The following is a 24301-nucleotide window of genomic DNA, read 5'->3' on the forward strand; positions in this document are numbered from 1 at the left end:
AACTTGTGGATAGTATGTCACGACAGATACAGGCATGCATCAATGCAAGAGGATGTGCTACTGGGTATTAGAGGTACCGGTGTGTACAGCAACCTGGACCACCACCTCTGAATGTCTGGCTGTATGGTGGTACAACATGCAATGTGTGGTTTTCATGAGCAATAAAAAGGCCAGAAATAATGTTTATGTTGATGTCTCTTACAATTTTCTGCACAGGTTCCGGAACTCTCGGAACTGAGGCAATGCAAGATTTTTTTGATGTGTGTATTTTGTGAATAAAAAACCAAGTGAGCGGAGAAGACAAAGAATGGAGGTCATTGATCCAGAATAAATACTGTTGTCACAGAAATGATTCTGTATTTTCCTGGTCGTTGGGTACTCTCCTCCGTCGTAGTACTGGAATACAGTTCTGTGCACTAACTTTTTTTCAAAATCGTCGAATTCCGCAATTTCCGTTGTCATTTGTATCCCTTTCTTGGAGAATCGAAATACCAGGTCATGTCTAGAGATTCTGCTGATGTTACTGTACTGTTAATACGGAATACAGTTGATTCGGAAATGCCACAAAGTTTTTTTGTCATTATGTACGGTTTATATTAAGCCTGCCATTTTCGCTGTTGGCCAGATTAGTAGAAGATCTTCAGTACATTCGACACAACCATCTTATATTGTTTTATAATGCCTTTTCGGCCTTCACGCACACCGTCCGGAGTATCACTACATGTGCGCCCTTCATTTCTCGTGCCTTTTGCTCACTACTAAATGTAGAGTTGGAACGCTTGTACAGAATGACACCTGCACACAGTGACACCTGCACTGAATGACACCTGCACTGAATGACACCTGCACTGAATGACACCTGCAGTGAATGACACCTGCAGTGAATGACACCTGCAGTGAATGACACCTGCACTGAATGACACCTGCAGTGAATGACACCTGCACTGAATGACACCTGCACTGAATGACACCTGCAGCGAATGACACCTGCAGCGAATGACACCTGCAGTGAATGACACCTGCAAACTGTGACACCTGCACTGAGCCTAAGGCTCTTGCCAGGCTAACTGTCTTCTAACAGATACAGACACACTAAGAAGTCTAGCAATCCAGCACAGCTGCTCATGCGAGCTGGCTTGCACTCGCACCACAGCTATGAGCAACTGTGTATCTCTTCAGGATGGCTCATTAGCGCATTTTGTAGGAAATTTATTTTTATGACTGTTGTATTAATGAGAACTGACTGTGATATTCAACATTTTGTTTTATATTTTGATGTTGCAAAGGAAAAGGGCAGCTGAGTAAGAAACATGGTATTTCTTATGACTGTTGCAGCCATGACTGCCATCTCAGGACGAAATTTATATTTTGCCAAATTTCTATTTCGTTACCATTTTATTTAAAAGTTAAACATAAAAACACATTGTCAATGAATATTACCTATTTTGTTTTTCACTAGAGGATCAGTGTCTGGTACCAATTTTCTAGTAATGCTAATTCGAATACAAGCTCTTAAGGTGAAGTCTGCCAATGACCTACTGTGGGTGGATTTTGTTCTCTTCATTGTGTATAAAAAAGCAGCATGTATATGTAACTCTAAACATGAGTTTAGCTGTAGGCAAGTTTCTACGCAGTTCAGATAACACGAAAATCTGTGAAACTGTGCATTCCTTTGCACCTTTGCAAATTGAAAAGCAGTATGGTAACCTGATTAATTACAGATTCATTCGTTGAGTATTCCTTCTAAAACAAAAGTGTATTTTCATAGAGAAATGTTGGGAGAATTACTGAGACGTTTATTTCTCTGCTCCCATATGACGTATTCTTCCTTCAGTCATATCGCTTAAAAGCGTCTTTTTTAAAAAAATTTCCATCACCTTTTCACGGTTCGCCTTCCAAGTGACGATATTCTTTTGCTTTAGCGTGGAATGCATTTTAATTTGGTTCTAAACTTAATTCTTTCGTTGTGTTCAAAGTTTTGGAGGACATTAGTAGAACGCTATGTGTATCAAGACAACATCGCCTACAGTAAACGTATGGACTTGGTATGCTGCACTGATAAGTTGATGTTGATGTGCCTGACCTCTTTGAAGTCCCTAAGGCGACCTTCATGTTATTTGTCATCCGTTTAAAAACAGCTGCTGTCCATTTTAAGGAGCCATTCCACCCTAAAACTTAATTTTTTTAAAATGTGAAATAACCATCTTTGGAGTGTTTACACTTAGATCCCAAAAGCGTCTGGCTGTATTCGAATTATAAGTGAGTCTAAGAAATGTTTCAAATGCGGACTGTGTAAGGGACTGTGGTACACCGAAAGATGCCAAAGACAATTTTTGATTTCTGTCATCATCAAACGGAACAATCTTTACTGCGAACTTGGCATAAACTCAAAATTGAAAGAACAAGTTGCAAGACTACCAGGAAAACTGAAGCGAAACTATTGGCAGCCAGTCATTGTAAATGAATAATTTTGGTTTGGCTGTAAATATAAGTCCTGTTTACTACAATCAAGAATCTCCAATGCATTGGCTGCCTACCATTGCACCTCCTCAGGAATACTGAGAGTAGATTTTTATTGAGAAATTTGAAGAAAAATTAGAAGCAGCAGGCTTCATAGAGTCATGAAGGGAAAAGGTTATGGTGCCTGTGAATTTTAGTGCGTGTGTATCATGTAGTAACATTCATTTTTTGATAACGTCTTAAAATCTATTTTACCATAAGTTTGTCTTTCTAAGCTCAGTGCCAACTTTTTTATCATAAATATTAACCAGTGTGAATGAAATTGGTGCGGGAAGTACAAAAATTCAAAACTCGAAAACAAATGAAGTTATGATCTTCAAAATTTGGGTACTGGTGCATCTTTACATAAGAAATACAGCTTGGAACTGCACTTTTGACACCATTTCACAGCAGTTCGCTGCTCTTTTCGAATCGTGGACCATAGAATGTTCAGCTGTCGGGACACAGCTCATGTAATGCTTGAAGATCGCACCTTGCATCCAGCATTCTCAGCCAAGGCAGTAGTAGCTTTTTCAGTAATTCATGGCAAAATTCGCGGTCGGCCTCTCCCAGGAGCAATACCCCAAAATGCCAGTAAGTTCAAACTAAATGAAGTTCTTCAACCCCACAGCAAAAAGAGGATCTCTCCATCTTCCTTTAATGCTTTGATACAAAGAGCAGTAGCACTACTGTTGTTGTTTTGATAATACAGTTGTCCAGACCCATGTCGTGTGTCTGGAAATGTAATCCACACTGATGCTCCTTTTTCATCCCTATGCCACTGTACCAGTACAGGCGCCTGACGGCAAGTCAAGACACTAACATTACTTACAACACAAATCCTGCAACACCCAGCCTGAACATAATTCCTATAAAGTTGGATATCCATCGACTAGTTTTCCACCTACCGGGTGATCAAAAAGTCAGTATAAATTTGAAAACTGAATAAATCACGGAATAATGTAGGTAGAGAGGTACAAATTGATACACATGCTTGGAATGACATGCGGTTTTATTAGAACCGAAAAAATACAAACGTTCAAAAAATGTCCGACAGATGGTGCTTCATCTGATCAGAATAGCAATAATTAGCATAACAAAGTAAGACAAAGCAAAGATGATGTTCTTTACAGGAAATGCTCAATATGTCCACCATCATTTCTCAACAATAGCTGTAGTCGAGGAATAATGTTGTGAACAGCACTGTAAAACATGTCCCGAGTTATGATGAGCCATTGGATCCCTGGAGATGTCGGTCGATCACGATACACTTGCGACTTCAGGTAACCCCAAAGCCAATAATCGCACGGACTGAGGTCTGGGGACTTGGAAGGCCAAGCGTGACGAAAGTGGCGGCTGAGCACACGATCATCACCAAACGACGCGCACAAGAGATCTTTCACGCGTCTAGCAATATGGGGTGGAGCGCCATCCTCCATAAACATCATACGTTCCAGCAGGTGTTTATCAGCCAGGCTGGGGATGATGCGATTCTGTAACATTATCGGCGTACCTCTCACCCGTCACGGTAGCAGGTATACAAAACCATAATCACGCATATCCTCGAAGAAAACAGGCCCGATAACGGTAGATGTGGTAAATCCAACACACACCGTGGCTTTCTCGTCGTACAAGTCATCTTCCGCCATCTTTTGAAACGCCCACACCGCAAATGCCCTCCGCTTCACTAAATCGCCTGGTAACAGTTCACGATGCCGATGGATTTTGTACGGATAGCATCGGAGGGTACGCCTCAGTGCCAACCAAACAGTGGAGTGTGGAATGCTGGTGCGACGTGCGACTTCCCCGTGCATAGACGAACCCGCTTCAGTCTCCATTTCTTCCTGAACTGTCTCAGCAGCAATACGCCTTGTGCCCCGTCGGCCACTACGGGGTCTATTGTCCAAACAGCCCGTGGCTTCGAACTTCGAAAACATTCTCGCCACAGCTACATTTGTCAATGGACCTTTACCCGTTCGAATCCCCTTCCAATAGCGATGGGATCGTAACGCTAGACTAGCACATTCCCCATTCTGATAATACAGCTTCACTAAAAGCGCCTTTTCAGGTAACGTCAACATGCTGCGACTGCTGGCGCATCTGATTCTCTCTCTCTCTTTTTTTTTCCTTTATTGTAATTTTAATCACCTATACAGGCGGGCTGGCAGCAGCACATTACGCTGCTCTTCAGCCTTAAGTGAAACAATAACATGACAGAGAGGTGAGACAGACAATACAAAAAACGGCGGGCAAAAAATGGAGATACAAAAAAAAAAAACAATAAACATGAAGCCGTTCACGTTGGACGATAAAAACACGAACACTTGTGGACACGGCGCACAAAACACGGAGAACGGCGATGGCACATGTGAACAGTGGAGTCGTAACTGCACGAAACACAAAACGAAGCACACACACGAGATACTGATGGCGATGATCTCCGGCGCGCGAATGTTCACTATGCGTGTGCGAGTCCGGGGACCTGCCAAGAGAGGAGGAGGAGGAAGGGGAGTGGGAGAGCAGAGATGCCACGGGCAGGGGAGAAAAGGGGGGAGGGAGGAAGGGGGAGGGGAAGCCTGGGGGAAGAGGGGTGGAGGGAGGGGACGTTGGAAAAGGGAAGAGAAGGGAAGGGAAGAGAAGGAAGGGAGGGTGCCTAAAGGAAAGGACACGATTCTCTCTCTCATTACAGCTCCTTTTATACACGATTGTCATGCGCAGTCACTGACGTTTTGCTGTTCAGCGCCATCTGTCGGAAATTTTGTGAACTTTTTTTTGGTTCTGATAAAACCCCATGTCATTCCAAGCATGTGTGTCAATTTTTACCTCTCTATCTACATTATTACATGCGTTATTAAGTTTTCAAATTTATACTGACTTTTTGATCATCCGGTATACTGGCTCAAGTAGCGAAAGTTTAATGGTAACCACCTTGTACTACTGTGGTACGTTTTGGCCTCGTTAGTATCATCGGGGATCTCTGTTTTGAATGACTTTCTGATTAAGTAACAGTGCACTGCAGAAAGAAATTGGGAAAGTGAGATCTCCACCCCTCCTGAGGACTGTTAAACGAGAAGTGCTGAGACAGTAGGACATCCTTTAAACGGTCTCACACTACTGGCCATTAAAATTGCTACACCAAGAAGAAATGCAGATGATAAACGGGTATTCATTGGACAAATATATTACACTAGAAGTGACATGTGATTACATTTTCACGCAATTTGGGTGCATAGATCCTCAGAAATCAGTACCCAGAACAACCACCTCTGGCCCTAATAACAGCCTTGATACGACTGGGCATTGAGTGAACTGAGCTTGGATGGCGTGTACAGGTACAGCTGCCCATGTAGCTTCAACACGATGCCACAGTTCATCAAGACAGTGACTGGCGTATTGTGACGAGCCAGTTGCTCGGCCACCATTCACCAGACGTTTTCAGTTGGTGAGAGATCTGGAGAATGCGCTGGCCAGGGGAGCGTTCGAACATTTTCTGTATCCAGAAAGGCCTGTACAGGAACTGCAACATGCGGTCGTGTATTATCCTGCTGAAATGTTGGGTTTCGCAGGGATCGAATGCAAGGTAGAGTCACGGGTCGTAATACATCTGAAATGTAACGTCCACTGTTCAAAGTGCCGTCAATGTCACCATGAGGAGACCGAGACGTTGATCCAGTGGCACCCCATACCATCACGCCAGGTGATATGCCAGTATGGAGATGTCGAATGCACACTTCAAAATGGTTCAAATGGCTCTGAGCACTATGGGACTTAACACCTGAGGCCATCAGTCCCCTAGAACTTAGAACTACTTAAACGTAAGGACATCACACACATCCATGTCAGAGCCAGGATTTGAACCTGCGACCGTAGTGGTCACTCGGTTCCAAACTGAAGCTCCTAGATTGCTCGGCCAACCTCGCCGGCAATACATGCTTCCAATGTGTGTTCACCGCGATGTTGTCAAACATGGATGCAAACATTGTGATGCTATAAACAGAACCTGGATTCATCCGAAAAAATGACGTTTTGCCATTCGTACACCCGGGTTTGTCATCGAGTACACCATCGCAGGCGCTCCTGTCTGTGATGCTGCGTCAAGGGTAACTGCATTTGTGGTCTCAGAGCCGATGGTCCATGCTGCTGCAAACGTTGTCGAACTGTTCGTGCAGATGGTTATTGTCTTGCAACCGTCCCCATCTGTTGACACAGGGATCGAGACGTGGCTCCACGATCCGTTACAGCCGTGCGGATAAGATGCCTGTCATCTCGACTGCTAGTGATACGAGGCCGTCGGGATCCAGCACGGCGTTCCGTATTACCCTCCCGAACCCATTGATTCCATATTGTGCTAACAGTCATTGGATCTCGACCAACGAGAGCAGCAACGTCGCGATACAATAAACGGCAATCGCGGTAGGCTAAAATCCGACCTTTATCGAAGTCGGAAACATGATGGTACGCATTTCTCCTCCTTACACGAGTCATCACAACAACGTTTTAGCAGGCAACGCCGGTCAACTGCTGTTTCTGTATGAGAAATGGGTTGTAAACTTTCAGCCCGCATCTCGTGGTGGTGCGGTAGCCTTCTCGCTTCCCACGCCCAGGTTCACGGGTTCGATTCCCGGCGGGGTCAGGGATTTTCTCTGCCTCGTGATGGCTGGGTGTTGTGTGCTGTCCTTAGGTGAGTTAGGTTTAAGTAGTTCTAAGTTCTATGGGACTGATGACCACCGATGTTAAGTCCCATAGTGCTCCGAGCCATTTGAACCATTTTTTTGTAAACTTTCCTCGTGTCAGCACGGTTTTGGTGTCGCCACCGGCGTCAACCTTGTGTGAATGCTCTGAAAAGCTGATCATTTACATATCACAGCATCTTCTTCCTGTCGGTTAATTTTCGCATGTGTAGCACGTCGCATTCGTGGTGTAGCAATTTTAATGGCCAGTAGTGTATTAAAGATTTACAGCAAGGGTATTCTGGTGTTGCAAATGACATTTGATAGAGAGCATTTAGCAACTACTCCTCGACATAGATCTGTCTGTGGATTGTGGTGGGGTGGTGTGTAAAGTCAAGGGACTGGTCAGTGATGCTGTGTTCCAGAATCATCCAGAATCATGGAACCAGCTGTTCAGGAGACTACACCTGTAGACTTGGGTTCCCTGTTCGACGACGAGGACGGGGCGACGGTGAGGTTGGTGGCAGGCGACACACGGCTGGTGGCGCACAGAGCTGTGCTGGCAGCTAGGAGCCCTGTTTTCGCCGCCATGTTCAGCCACGACACGGTGGAGGCCAGCAGTGGCACAGTCACCATCCCCGACGTGGAGGGCGCGGTGCTGCGCCAGCTGCTGTCTTACCTCTATACCCTGCAGCCCCCCCAGCTGCCCGACATGGCCCCCCAGCTGCTCGCTGCCGCCGACAAATACGGCGTGACGGGCCTGAAGGCGTCTTGCGAGCAGCAGGTGGCCGCCGGGCTGGGGGTGGAGACGGCGGTGGCCGCAGCTGTGCTCGCCGTCAGGCACACCTGCCCCGGCCTCAGGCAGGCCGCCATTTCCTTCGTGAAGACCCACACGCAGCAGGTGATGGCGACGCAGGGCTGGGCAGACGCCGTGCTGAATCACCCACACGATTTTGTGGAGTTCACTCGACTAATTGCAGAGCCATCTGTAGACAGCAGGTAAGCAGAGACAACATGCTTATGTATCCTCCAAGTGAAAAGAAATAAGTGCAACAAAGAAAGTGATAAGAAATACACTCCTGGAAATGGAAAAAAGAACACATTGACACCGGTGTGTCAGACCCACCATACTTGCTCCGGACACTGCGAGAGGGCTGTACAAGCAATGATCACACGCACGGCACAGCGGACACACCAGGAACCGCGGTGTTGGCCGTCGAATGGCGCTAGCCGCGCAGCATTTGTGCACCGCCGCCGTCAGTGTCAGCCAGTTTGCCGTGGCATACGGAGCTCCATCGCAGTCTTTAACACTGGTAGCATGCTGCGACAGCGTGGACGTGAACCGTATGTGCAGTTGACGGACTTTGAGCGAGGGCGTATAGTGGGCATGCGGGAGGCCGGGTGGTCGTACCGCCGAATTGCTCAACACGTGGGGCGTGAGGTCTCCACAGTACATCGATGTTGTCGCCAGTGGTCGGCGGAAGGTGCACGTGCCCGTCGACCTGGGACCGGACCGCAGCGACGCACGGATGCACGCCAAGACCGTAGGATCCTACGCAGTGCCGTAGGGGACCGCACCGCCACTTCCCAGCAAATTAGGGACACTGTTGCTCCTGGGGTATCGGCGAGGACCATTCGCAACCGTCTCCATGAAGCTGGGCTACGGTCCCGCACACCGTTAGGCCGTCTTCCGCTCACGCCCCAACATCGTGCAGCCTGCCTCCAGTGGTGTCGCGACAGGCGTGAATGGAGGGACGAATGGAGACGTGTCGTCTTCAGCGATGAGAGTCGCTTCTGCCTTGGTGCCAATGATGGTCGTATGCGTGTTTGGCGCCGTGCAGGTGAGCGCCACAATCAGGACTGCATACGACCGAGGCACACAGGGCCAACACCCGGCATCATGGTGTGGGAAGCGATCTCCTACACTGGCCGTACACCACTGGTGATCGTCGAGGGGACACTGAATAGTGCACGGTACATCCAAACCGTCATCGAACCCATCGTTCTACCATTCCTAGACCGGCAAGGGAACTTGCTGTTCCAACAGGACAATGCACGTCCGCATGTATCCCGTGCCACCCAACGTGCTCTAGAAGGTGTAAGTCAACTACCTTGGCCAGCAAGATCTGCGGATCTGTCCCCCATTGAGCATGTTTGGGACTGGATGAAACGCCATCTCACGCGGTCTGCACGTCCAGCACGAACGCTGGTACAACTGAGGCGCCAGGTGGAAATGGCATGGCAAGCCGTTCCACAGGACTACATCCAGCATCTCTACGATCGTCTCCATGGGAGAATAGCAGCCTGCATTGCTGCGAAAGGTGGATATACACTGTACTAGTGCCGACATTGTGCATGCTCTGTTGCCTGTGTCTATGTGCCTGTGGTTCTGTCAGTGTGATCATGTGATGTATCTGACCCCAGGAATGTGTCAATAAAGTTTCCCCTTCCTGGGACAATGGATTCACGGTGTTCTTATTTCAATTTGCAGGAGTGTAACTGCAATAAAGAAATTGATAAGAAATAACTGCAACGAAGACAATATAAATAAACATTGTAACATTGAAATCAGTAACAAACAACTGCAGTGAAGACATACATTATCCATGAAAGTTAAAAAAAGGATTTTTTAAAAATAAAACTTGTCCAACTTCAACGTGGAAGCTCTCCTTTACAGAAAATGTAGTACTACGTGGTATTAATCAACTGAGTAACTTTTCTGGATTGTCATTTCTGAACATATATTTCTGTAAATCATAAAAAAATTCAAAAGGGAATAGAAAAAATTCTACAATAGATATGTCCAAACAGAGGATACCACGGTAATTATAAAGCGATTATCTTACAAATAAAAGAAACTCTAACAAAATATGTAGAAGTGAATATAATAGAGGGAAACATTCCACGTGGGAAAAATATATTTAACAAGAAAGATGATGAGACTTACCAAACAAAAACGCTGGCAGGTCGATAGACACACAAACAAACACAAACATACACACAAAATTCTAGCTTTCGCAACCAACGGCTGCCTCGTCAGGAAAGAGGGAAGGAGAGGGAAAGACAAAAGGATATGGGTTTTAAGGGAGAGGGTAAGGAGTCATTCCAATCCCGGGAGCGGAAAGACTTACCTTAGGGGGAAAAAAGGACAGGTATACACTCACACACACATACCTGTCTTTCAACATCATCTTTGCCTCTGTACTTCCGCCCCTACTGACATCTTTGCCCAAACTCTTTGCCTTTACAAATGTCTGCTTGTGTCTGTGTATATACGGATGGATATGTGTGTGTGTGCGAGTGTATACCTGTCCTTTTTTCCCCCTAAGGTAAGTCTTTCCGCTCCCGGGATTGGAATGACTCCTTACCCTCTCCCTTAAAACCCATATCCTTTTGTCTTTCCCTCTCCTTCCCTCTTTCCTGACGAGGCAGCCGTTGGTTGCGAAAGCTAGAATTTTGTGTGTATGTTTGTGTTTGTTTGTGTGTCTATCGACCTGCCAGCGCTTTTGTTTGGTAAGTCTCATCATCTTTCTTGTTAAATATAAAATATGTAGAAGTGTTACAGAGATACAGCATTTAAAAAAAATTCCGAAATTCACATCTTGAAAATGGTGTTGGCAATGTCATCTTTGGAGGTCTGTATCTCAGAGACAGAATTTCTTGGAGAAAACAAAAAAAATACGTGTTTCTTATTTTCTCCTGAATTTTAACATATGCAAAATTCAATAACATCCAAGACTATGAAGGTAGCTCCCCCCCCCCCCCCCCGCCCTAAGTTATACAAGGCAGGAAATGTGCTTTTGAATATGTGTCTGACTCCAACGCTAGAGATTTTAGTTAATTCAGATGTTTGTAACAGGGTTTCCCAAGTTGTTCTTGTAATGTGAGCCGATTTTTCTTTGAAAAATTAACAAACTGCTTGTTATATATGACGGTAGTATCTGTTCCCGAAAGAACAGTTACCGTAGATGACCGTACATCTTTCCTAGAATGAAATGATAATTAAATTGACACCCTAGCTGATACTAGCAGACACTACCGTCATATATAGATAAAATATGGCTTCCCGGCCATTGCCCTTCTTCTGCAAATGCACACGCCATGACCGAACTCGTACGGCACTTGGTAGATTAAACTGCCACGAGTAATGAGTATGATGGGCAAACATCTATTATGCGCACTACAAACGTAGTGGTGTGCACATATTGGGAATGTGGGTCTCACAGGGAGCGCGCAAGGGATAAGTCCCTGCGGGTGCACTGTTCGCTGTGCCCTCGGTGGCTCAGATGGATAGAGCGTCTGCCATGTAAGCAGCAGATACCGGGTTCAAGTCCCGGTCAAGGCAGGCATTTTCAACATGTCCCCAATGAAGTATATCAACACCTGGTTGCAGCTAGGGTGTCCATTTAATTATCACTTCATTCCAGCAAAGCTGCATGGTCATCTACGCTGTTCTTTCAGGAACAGATACTACCGTCATATACAGTTAAAATATGGCTTCCCGGCCATTTACCATCTTGTGCGAACGCACAAGCTACTTGGTAGATTAATCTGCCACGAGTAATGAGTACGATGGGCAAACATCTATTATGCGCCCTACGAATGTACTGGTGTGCACATGTTGGGAATGTGCATCTCACGGGGAGCGTGCAAGGGATAAGTCCCTGCAGGTGCAGTATCCTCTGTCCCTCGATGGCTGAGATGGATAGAGTGTCTGCCATGTAAGCAAGAGATCCCGGGTTCGAGTCCCGGTCGGGGCACACATTTTCAACATGTCCCCAATGAAGTACATCGACGTCTGGTTGCAGCTAGGGTGTCCATTTAATTATCATTTCAAACTGCTTGTTGATCACTCACAGTATTTACAAATGCCTTTTCATCGGCTTATAGGGATCGAAGCTATGGCTATTATAAACATTTCAGTTTTCCAACAAAAAGAATAAAGGTATTAGCAGCTTTTGGAACTTTTTTTCGTTTAAGCAGAACCTACACAAACAGAAATATTTATTTGCCATATACAGGAAAAAGGAAACCCTGCAAATTATTGAAGTTATTCAGGAATTACGTTGTGAAACATAACATAATTGAGACACACATATAGAGGATAAGACCATAGGGTGAAAATTCTTTTGAAACCCAGTGCTGATTTAGCCCAGACACATCCACTTATCATAATGTATGTACACTAAAGCCATTGGCACACGGACTGCACTTTCGAACGTCAATGTTGAGTGTGCCAAGTTCAATGTACTGCTGAACGCTCAGAAAAAATGTCAGCTTTGCATATGGTATGTGTGTATCTATGTGGAATGTGCTATTATAGCAAACTCCAGCTGCAATTGTTGGTTGTACGTGGCTCGCAAAACACACTGTTTCCAAAATGGACCAGTGTAAAATTCCATGTTAGCTCCATTGAAAAGCACTTTTCCTGCCTTGTATAACTTCGGGCAGAGGGGGGGGGGGACTACCTTCAAGGTCTTGGATGTTACTGAATTTTGCATATGTTAAAATTCAGGAGAAAGTAAGAAACATGTATTTTTTGTTTTCTCCAAGAATTTCTGGCCCTGAGATGCAGACCTCCAAAGATGACATCTATGTGGAATGTGCTATTGTAGCAAACTCCAGCTGCAATTGTGGGGTGTACGTGGCTCGCAAAACACACTGTTTACAAAATGGACCAGTGTAAAATTCCATGTTAGCTCCATTGAAAAGCACTTGTCCTGCCTTGTATAACTTTGGGCAGGGGCGGGGGGGCTACCTTCATAGTCTTGCATGTTATTGAATTTTGCATATGTTAAAATTCAGGAGAAAGTAAGAAACATGTATTTTTTGTTTTCTCTAAGAAATTCTGGCCCTGAGATGCAGACCTCCAAAGATGACCTTGCTAACACCATTTTCAAGATGCGAGATTCGGAAATTATTTTAAAATGCTGTATCTCTGTAACACTTCTAGATATTTTGTTAGAGTTTCTTTTCTTTGAAAGATAGTTGCTTTATGATTACAATAGTATCCTCTGTTTGGACATATCTACTGGCAGAAGTAAAGCTGTGAGACCGGGCGTGAGTCGTGCTTCGGTAGCTCAGATGGTAGAGCGCTTGCCCGCGAAAGGCAAAGGTCCCGAGTTCGAGTCTCGGTCGGGCACACAGTTTTAATCTGCCAGGAAGTTTCATATCAGCGCACACTCCGCTGCAGAGTGAAAATCTCATTCTGGATATCTATTGTAGTTCTTTTACTGATCCCTTTTGAATTTTTTTATAATTTACAGAAATATTTTTTTCAAAAATGACAATTCAGAAAAGTTACATTTTTTTCAGTTGATTAATACCATGTAGTACTATATTTTATGTAAAGGAGAATTTCCACTTTGAAGTGGAACAGGTTTTATTTTAGAAAATCACTTTTTTAAACTTTCAAGGATAATGTATGTCTTCACTGAAGTTGTCTCTTACTGATTTCAATGTTACAATGTTTATTTATATTGTCTTTGTAGCAGTTATTTCTTATCACTTTCTTTGTTGCAGTTATTTCTTACCACTTTCTTTGTCGCAGTTATTTCTTTTCACTTTCATTGTTGCACAACTTCTTATACTTTGTTGTAGTTCTTTGTCAGTTTCTTTGTTATGGTTGTTCATTATATGTTTCTGTATTGTAGTTGTTCAGTGATTTGTTTACTAAAGAGGCTTCTAAGAAATCTGAGACCATCCAACGAGTTCTGTGTTTTTGTGAACCGCAGTTACAGAGTGGTTTCTGAAAAGAACTGTTTGAAAAGTCGTCTTACTGGAGCCACAGGAGAGTGAAGTGTGTTGGCTATTTGCATATCCATAAAAGAGTCATATATAAGACAAACAAAAAAAGACTTTTGTTCGGGTTGGGAATAAGTGTTCTCATTTGAAGACTCTGTTTCAAAGTGAAGATGTTTCCAGTGACAACTTTTTGTGTTCTAAATGTTTTGACAGATTAACAGCAATGATAGTATCTGAACAAGGTGAAGCCTCCAATGGTGAATATGACGCCGATTTTGCATCAGTAGAGGAAGAATTAAATACCCTGTATCAGTCAACTATAGAGGTAGGCGTTAGTGCTGTTAAGAAACCGTCGTCAGCGAAGTCGAATCATAAGCTGTACGCAACAAGAAAGGGCAGAGAAATTACTAAAGCTGTGGATGAAAACACTGCAGCAAAACCTACCACACTCTTCAAAGTAGAAATTCCACTTTCAGAATTCCATCTTCAGAAGAAAATGAACCAAAGCACTCTCGCACCTCTTGCCTGGAATTTTTCACAAATATCAATTCAGCTGTTGGATATTGTGCATCCTACTATTATTCCAGATACATTTTCAAAGAAAACAATTTTAACCACGTTGTAAATAATTGGAAAAGAGCACAGGTAGACCCAGTCTTCAAGAAGGGTCGTCGAGCAGATGCGCAAAACTATAGACCTATATCTCTGACGTCGATCTGTTGTAGAATTTTAGAACATGTTTTTTGCTCGAGTATCATGTCGTTTTTGGAAACCCAGAATCTACTATGTAGGAATCAACATGGATTCCGGAAACAGCGATCGTGTGAGACCCAACTCGCTTTATTTGTTCATGAGACCCAGAAAATATTAGATACAGGCTCCCAGGTAGATGCTATTTTTTCTTGACTTCCGGAAGGCGTTCGATACAGTTCCGCACTGTCGCCTGATAAACAAAGTAAGAGCCTACGGAATATCAGACTAGCTGTGTGGCTGGATTGAAGAGTTTTCAGCAAACAGAACACAGCATGTTGTTATCAATGGAGAGACGTCTACAGACGTTAAAGTAACCTCTGGCGTGCCACAGGGGAGTGTTATGGGACCATTGCTTTTCACAATATATATATAAATGACCTAGTAGATAGTGTCGGAAGTTCCATGCGGCTTTTCGCGGATGATGCTGTAATATACAGAGAAGTTGCAGCATTAGAAAACTGTAGCGAAATACAGGAAGATCTGCAGCGGATAGGCACTTGGTGCAGGGAGTGGCAACTGACCCTTAACATAGACAAATGTAATGTATTGCGAATACATAGAAAGAAGGATCCTTTATTGTATGATTATATGATAGCGGATTTTATTGTATGATTATATGATAGCGGAACAAACACTGGAAGCAGTTACTTCTGTAAAATATCTGGGAGTATGTGTGCAGAACGATTTGAAGTGGAATGATCGTATAAAATTAATTGTTGGTAAGGCGGGTACCAGGTTGAGATCCATTGGAAGAGTCCTTAGAAAATGTAGTCCATCAACAAAGGAGGTGGCTTACAAAACACTCGTTCGACCTATACTTGAGTATTGCTCATCAGTGTGGGATCCGTACCAGATCGTGTTGACGGAGGAGATAGAGAAGATCCAAAGAAGAGCGGCGCTTTTCGTCACAGGGTTATTTGGTAACCGTGATAGCGTTACGGAGATGTTTAACAAACTCAAGTGGCAGACTGCAAGAGAGGCGCTCTGTATCGCGGTGTAGCTTGCTGTCCAGGTTTCGAGAGGGTGCGTTTCTGGATGAGGTGTCGAATATATTGCTTCCCCCTACTTATACTTCCCAAGGAGATCATGAATGTAAAATTAGAGAGATTAGAGCGCGCACGGAGGCTTTCAGGCAGTCGTTTTTCCCGCGAACCATGCGCGACTGGAACAGGAAAGGGAGGTAATGACAGTGGCACGTAAAGTGCCCTCCGCCACACACCGTCGGGTGGCTTGCGGAGTATAAATGTAGATGTAGATGTATCAAAGTACATGGTAGACAAATCAAGAAATATGAGGTCTGTAAAAGGTGTCTTTGGAAGACCAGATCCCTATTATGGTCATCCTGTAGAGGCAGCTAAGTTCAAATAGTGCAGTCATTTTATCTGGAAGATAAATGAGACTGTTTCGCCAGAGTGCTAACTAAAACGACACTATAACTGTAACAGTTGAAGGTCAAAAAGTTGTGAAAGTGAAGTACATCACTCACAGTATTTAAAAAAAAACTTTTGCAATTTATAAGAGCAACTATACAACTTCACATATTGGAAGATCAAACTTTTATGCACTACGACCTAAGTGGGTAGTTCTACACCCACTTAGAGATGTTGTTTATGTATGTACTGCGCGAATTTTGAACTTTGTATGGTAACTTTGAAGAACTTACTGGGGTACACCTTGGTTGGGTGTGAGATGTCATTAGTATTCTGTGACTTGAAGCGAGAGGCTTGTTTGTTCCAAGAATGTGGTGACTGCGCTGGAAAGAGAGGACTGTCTTTACAGACACTTGGCCTGGAGGACATAGCAGATACCTCTGCAGAAATTACTTATGCGACATGGGAGGAAAATAAACTAATTAAGAAAACTGTTGCCTTTGACAGTTTCATTGATGTACTTGGTAAATTGGCAGTGAAAGCAGTAACACACCAGCATCTGAAGAAATTGCAACAACAACTCATTGCACAAGTGAAATGGTGCGTACAGGCTGAAGAACTATGTTTAGTCCTTCACTGTAATTTTTCTGAGAACTGGTCTGTAAGTCTCCCATAAGAAGTACAAGGATATCATTGGAGTAGTTACCAGGTTTCAATTTTTACAGGATTGACATATTTTCAAAACAAGACCACAGGTGTTGCAGTTATAAGTGACGACACAGGACATGACTCAGCACATGCTCTGCTAGCAATGCGCAAAATTCAACTGCAAATAGTGGCAGAGAAGTTCATCATTATTTCTGATGGTGCTCCTAGTCATTTTAAAAATCGTTAACAGCTGTTTGAATTGAGTAAGTTGCTTATTCCAAGTGGCTGGGTATACAGTGCTACTGGTCATGGGAAGGGGTCTTGTGATGGTGTAGGAGGCCAGCTGAAGCACCATGGTGCAAAACACAATCTTTCCAGAAAAATACATCTGTGATTCAGAATGCTGAGGATTTTACGAGAGTCATTAAATCTTACACATCCACAACTCTCATTCTTTTGTCCCAAGAGCAAATCGAAGAATTCCGTGAAATATATATATATATATATATATATATATATATATATATATATATATATATATATATATATATATATATATAGTTATAATAGATGGAAACATTCCACATAGGAAAAATATACCTAAAAACAAAGATGATGTGACTTACCAAATGAAAGTGGTGGCAGGTCGACAGACACACAAACGAACACAAACATACACACAAAATTCAAGCTTTCGCAACAAACTGTTGCCTCATCAGGAAAGAGGGAAGGAGAGGGAAAGACGAAAGGATGTGGGTTTTAAGGGAGAGGGTAAGGAGTCATTCCAAACCCGCGGCTCCCGGGAATTATATATATATATATATATATATATATATGTATATATATATTTTTTTTTTTTCACGGAATTCTTCGATTTATATATTCTTATATATTTATATATTCTTCGATATATATAATTCCCGGAAGCCGCGGGATTGGAATGACTCCTTACCCTCTCCCTTAAAACCCATATATATATATATATATATATATATATATATATATTCTAAAAACAAAACTCTTTGCCTCTGTATATGTCTGCATGTGTCTGTATATGTGTGGATGGGTATGTGTGTGTGTGCGAGTGTATACCTGTCCTTTTTTCCCCCCAAGGTAAGTCTTTCCGCTCCCAGGATCGGAATGACTCCTTACTCTCTCTATATAAAAGGTGAGACAGCCAGTGGTCTCGTCAGTGCACATGCGCACCAGGCTCGGACTCCTACAGGAGTACACTATGTGATCAAAAGTTTCTGGACACCCCCAAAAAGAATAGTTTTTCATATAAGGTGCATTGTGCTGCCACATGCTGCAAGGTACTCCGTATCAGCTACCTCAGTACTCATTAGGCATCGTGAGAGAGCAGAATGGGTCGCTCTGTGGAACTCATGGACTTTGAATGTGGTCAGGTGATCGGGTGTCACTTGTGTCTGTACGCGAGATTTCCAGACTCCTAAAAATCCCTAGGTTCACTGTTTCCGATGTGATAGTGAAGTGGAAACGTGAAGGGACACATACAGCAAAAAGCGTACAGGCTGACTTCATCTGCTGAATGACACAGACCACCGACAGTTGAAGAGGTTCATAATGTTTAATAGGCAGACATCTATCCAGACCATCACACAGGAATTCCAAACTGCATCAGGATCCACTGCAAGTACTGTGGTAGTTGGGTGGGACGTGAGGAAACTTGGATTTCAAGATCAAGTGGCTGCTCATAAGCCACACATCACGCCGCTACATGCCAAACGCCTCACTTGGTGTAAGGACGATTGGACAGTGGAAAACGTTGTGTGGAGTGACGAATCACGGTACACAACGTTCCGATAGCAGGGTGTGGGTATGGCGAATGCCCGGTGATCGTCATCTGGCAGCGTGTGTAGTGCCAACAGTAAAATTCGGAGGTGGTGGTGTTATGGTGTGGTCGTGTTTTTCATGGAGGGGGCTTGCACCCCTTGTTGTTTTGCGTGGCACTATCACCAGCACAGGCCTAAATTGATGTTTTAAGCATCTTCTTGCTTCCCACTGCTGAATCGCAATTTGGGGGTGGCGACTGCATCTTTCAACGTCATCTGGCACCTGTTCATGATGGACGGTCTGTGGCGGAACACGACAATAACATTCCTGTAAGCGACTGGCCTCCAAGGAGTCCTGACTTGAATCCTATAGAACATCTTTGGGATGTTTTGGAGCATCGACTTCGTGCCAGACCTCACCAACCAATCGATACGTCTCCTCAGAGCAGCATTCTGTGAAGAATGGGCTGCCATTCACAAAGAAACTTTCCAGCAAATGACTGAACGAATGCCTCCGAGAGTGGAAGCTGACATCAAGGCTAAGGGTGGGCCAACACCGTATTGAATTCCAGCAATCCTGATGGAGGGCGCCACGAACTTGTAAGTCATTTTCAGACAGCTGTCCACATACTTTTGATCACTAGTGTAGGTGAAATGCGGCGAGTAATGAGGATAATGTCCAAGGGGCACTATGTCAGCAGTGTGCAGATAAGTTCAGAATTTTGATCTGACAGAAGACATGATTCTGTAGTCTGTGGAGTTACAGTGATCACTGTGTCTGGATGGGTCATTGGTCGGAGCATCTGCATAGTAACCATGAGACCCAGGTACGAATCCTCGTTCGGCACCAATTTTCAACTTTCCCCATTGATGTAAATCAATGCCCACTAGTAGCTACATGTCGTAATTTCTTTGTGACCCGTCTTGTCCACTGCTAGTCATATTGTTATGTCTGTAGTATACATAAATAAAATCTTCAGTATCCATCAACATGTTACAAGGTGAAAAGTTGAGTACCATTTCCACTCGATAAGGCATCATCTTAGAAGTGTTCCATTACAAATTGTGCGATACAAATTTCCAGTAGTTCTCCATGTAAGAAAACAATTATTTAATCACATTAACTTTTTAGTAACACCCCAAGGTCATTCTTGATTACTATTCCTATTCAGCAGCAGAATCTTTACAATATGTGAAATACAAAACTTAAAACAAGAAAGTGCAGAATATGTTACTGGAAATAGTGCAAGCTATCTTGTAGATTAAGCAGATCGAACAAACTCACTCCTCATAAAGTGCACAGTTATACCTACATGACATCAAATGTTATAGTATATATATATATATATATTTTTAAACTATTAAGAAAGTATCAGAACCAGTCAAAAACGCGAAGGTTAGTAAAAAAAGAAGTGTGGCTCCCATGAGGCACGAACCAGCAACATGTAACCTAATACTGTATTTTTCTCACAACTTTACTCATTATACTAGACTGACCATCACTGAACTGTGACCATAATTCGAATCTTACCATCTTCTGAAAGGTGTACTAACAGGTATGTCATTAACTGGCTTTTAATTACAACAAATTGTACCAAGAATAACGTTTTTGATGGATCCTGAATGTGATGTTGTCTTGAAATGTCTTACTTTCATAATATGCAAGATACAGTATTTCTTTAACTACTAATATGGAATTTCCCGTCATTTTTTACAACAAATTGTTCAACTAACGACGGGTTTTCGAGGCATCCTGAAGATTCTTCTGCTTTGAAATGGCATACATACATATGAGCTTCAACTGAAAGCCAATGTGGCATGTCGTGACTGAAAGAGAGGCAGCGCGCATGTGACGTAGGTGGCGTTCGTCCACCTCATTGGTCTATGATCAGATATACGTCCAGAATGTGTGACACACTAGATATTTCTCTGCACATTCATAAAGACACCGCAGCCTGCTTTTCCCACGCTATTATACCAGAAACTCTGGACGCTCTGTGCTCCAATGTTCGATTGCACGGTCTATTTGCCGACTCTTAAAGATATTAGAAGAAAGTAAACACGAATTTAATCAGAATTTGCAAATACTATTCATGAACAGTATCAACAAGAACTATTTATGGAGATGCATGATGATCGCACTGGAGGATCTGAAATGTGTTAGACACTTAGTAAGAAGTATAATACACTCCTGGAAATTGAAATAAGAACACCGTGAATTCATTGTCCCAGGAAGGGGAAACTTTATTGACACATTCCTGGGGTCAGATACATCACATGATCACACTGACAGAACCACAGGCACATAGACACAGGCAACAGAGCATGCACAATGTCGGCACTAGGACAGTGTATATCCACCTTTCGCAGCAATGCAGGCTGCTATTCTCCCATGGAGACGATCGTAGAGATGCTGGATGTAGTCCTGTGGAACGGCTTGCCATGCCATTTCCACCTGGCGCCTCAGTTGGACCAGCGTTCGTGCTGGACGTGCAGACCGCGTGAGACGACGCTTCATCCAGTCCCAAACATGCTCAATGTGGGACAGATCCGGAGATCTTGCTGGCCAGGGTAGTTGACTTACACCTTCTAGAGCACGTTGGGTGGCACGGGATACATGCGGACGTGCATTGTCCTATTGGAACAGCAAGTTCCCTTGCCGGTCTAGGAATGGTAGAACGATGGGTTCGATGACGGTTTGGATGTACCGTGCACTATTCAGTGTCCCCTCGACGATCACCAGTGGTGTACGGCCAGTGTAGGAGATCGCTCCCCACACCATGATGCCGGGTGCTGGCCCTGTGTGCCTCGGTCGTATGCAGTCCTGATTGTGGCGCTCACCTGCACGGCGCCAAACACGCATACGACCATCATTGGCACCAAGGCAGAAGCGACTCTCATCGCTGAAGACGACACGTCTCCATTCGTCCCTCCATTCACGCCTGTCGCGACACCACTGGAGGCGGGCTGCACGATGTTGGGGCGTGAGCGGAAGGCGGCCTAACGGTGTGCGGGACCGTAGCCCAGCTTCATGGAGACGGTTGCGAATGGTCCTCGCCGATTCCCCAGGAGCAACAGTGTCCCTAATTTGCTGGGAAGTGGCGGTGCGGTCCCCTACGGCACTGCGTAGGATCCTACGGTCTTGGCGTGCATCCGTGCGTCGCTGCCGTCCGGTCCCAGGTCGACGGGCACGTGCACCTTCCGCCGACCACTGGCGACAACATCGATGTACTGTGGAGACCTCACGCCCCACGTGTTGAGCAATTCGGCGGTACGTCCACCCGGCCTCCCGCATGCCCACTATACGCCCTCGCTCAAAGTCCGTCAACTGCACATACGGTTCACGTCCACACTGTCGCGGCATGCTACCAGTGTTAAAGACTGCGATGGAGCTCCGTATGCCACGGCAAACTGGCTGACACTGACGGCGGCGGTGCACAAATGCTGCGCAGCTAGTGCCATTCGACGGCCAACACCCCGGTTCCTGGTGTGTCCGCTGTGCCGTGCGTGTGATCATTGCTTGTACAGCCCTCTCGCAGTGTCCGGAGCAAGTATGGTGGGTCTGACACACCGGTGTCAATGTGTTCTTTTTTCCATTTCCAGGAGTGTATATAATATCTCCACCAACCAGTTGAAGTAAGTATCTACGCTCCATTGTGTGGCTGTCCACTCCTGATGCGCACTGTGACCACTCCACAGGGGCACGATGTAGAAGAATAAATGTATCAATTTGGGATAGAAGAAACGAATAAGTCGAAAGTGATATACATGTACGGTGGACAACTTTCAGAGGTGGCAGTAAGGACTAAAACAAGAAAAAAATGTCTAGTAAACATAGGCTCCAAAATGCGGACCTTAAGAGCTACGAGGACTTATTGAATACAAGAGATTTGTTACGCAGTAGCAAAGATGAAGAACTGCTCATAGTTCCCCAGGTACGCGTTTTGGAGCTCATGTGTACTCGACATTTTCCATTTCTTTTGATCCATACTACTACTTCTGAAAGTTGCCTACCCTTCTGTGTCAGCATCGACAGTACTGGTAAGTGGTATTCCAGTGACAAGAGCATTCAGCACAGTTTTTGCTGATAACTTTTGAATTGTGTCTCTGGTACAATGACCCTTACCTCAAATTGATACATTTATCCTTCTCCATCACCCTAGAGAGCTTATATATATATATATATATATATATATATATATATATATACAGGGCTATTACAAATGATTGAAGTGATTTCATAAATTCACTGTAGCTCCATTCATTGACATATGGTCACGACACACTACAGATACGTAGAAAAACTCATAAAGTTTTGTTCGGCTGAAGCCGCACTTCAGGTTTCTGCCGCCAGAGCGCTCGAGAGCGCAGTGAGACAAAATGGCGACAGGAGCCGTGAAAGCGTATGTCGTGCTTGAAATTCACTCACATCAGTCAGTCATAACAGTGCAACGACACTTAAGGACGAAGTTCAACAAAGATCAACCAACTGCTAACTCCATTCGGCGATGGTATGCGCAGTTTAAAGCTTCTAGATGCCTCTGTAAGGGGAAATAAACGGGTCGGCCTGCAGTGAGCGAAGAAACGGTTAAACGCGTGCGGGTAAGTTTCACGCATAGTGATGTGAAAGATTCAGTGTTTAAACCTCCTCTACCAAGAAACGTGCCAGAACTGCGAGCTCGCATCAACAATGCTTTCGAACTCATTGATGGGGACATGCTGCGCCGAGTGTGGGAGGAACTTGATTATCGGCTTGATGTCTGCCGAATCACTAAAGGGGCACATATCGAACATTTGTGAATGCCTAAAAAAACTTTTTGAGTTTTTGTATGTGTGTGCAAAGTATTGTGAAAATATCTCAAATAATAAAGTTATTGTAGAGTTGTGAAATTGCTTCAATCATTTGTAATAACCCTGTATATATATATATATATATATATATATATATATATATATATATATATATATATATATATATCCACAGGGGCAGTCATAACTTTGATGCTGTGCAGCTTTCTCGGCTGACATTACCACATGTCTGCCGCGCAGGATTAGCTGAGCTGTCCGAGACGCTGCAGTCATGTACTGTGCAGCTGATCCTGGCACAGGTTCGAGTCCTCCCTTGGGCATGGGTGGGTGAGTGTGTTTTTGTATAATTTAGGTTAAGTAGTGTGTAAGCTTTGGGACTGATGACCTTAGCAGTTAAGTCCCATAAGATTTCACACACTTTTGAACTTTTTTTTTCCACATGTCTAATTGGTTACTGCAATAAAAGACCACTGATTTTGTGAGTTATGGTACAGGAGAGTGCTTCAAACAGTACTTTTCCATTTTACATTACAGCCTATCGATGTTTATTTGCTTAATTTGTAAATTCTGTTGCGAGCTCTATGACAACACCAGCTCACCACAGAAATTTTTTACAGACATAAGTATATTAAAGACGAACCTTTGTCAATTAGTGTTCGAAACACAACTCCCTTGTGAAACCATTCGTACCATAATTCTGGATTGAAAGCTCGGAGAATACAAGCCAGTCCAATGCTTTACAGCGTCTTACACCAATCCACTGTCCAGGGAATAACATTCAGCTTCCAGACATTAGTCAGTGTATTCATCTCAACGGGAAATTACACAGCTAACTTAAACCACATCACGATTTCACAGGTGCTTACGAAGAGTGGGTGCTCATTTTCAAATACCTGGCTACATATCAACTATATTAGCTAAGAATGAGATTTTCACTCTGCAGCGGAGTGTGCGCCGATATGAAACTTCCTGGCAGATTAAAACTGTGTGCCAGACCGAGACTCGAACTCGGGAC

General features: G+C 44.0%; 1 protein-coding gene across 1 annotated transcript in view; it reads left to right on the forward strand.

Moving 5' to 3' along the window:
• Positions 1-7598: 7598 nt before the first annotated feature.
• Positions 7599-24301, forward strand: part of LOC126108535 (uncharacterized) — a 32415-nt gene continuing 15712 nt past the window's right edge. The window contains exon 1 of the mRNA XM_049913820.1: positions 7599-8168. Within this exon, the coding sequence (XP_049769777.1) occupies positions 7609-8168 (560 nt within the window). The 5' untranslated portion in view covers positions 7599-7608. The remainder of the gene's footprint in view (positions 8169-24301) is intronic.

The sequence above is a fragment of the Schistocerca cancellata genome, chromosome 11 (assembly GCF_023864275.1).
Source record: "Schistocerca cancellata isolate TAMUIC-IGC-003103 chromosome 11, iqSchCanc2.1, whole genome shotgun sequence".
Lineage (NCBI taxonomy): Eukaryota > Metazoa > Arthropoda > Insecta > Orthoptera > Acrididae > Schistocerca > Schistocerca cancellata.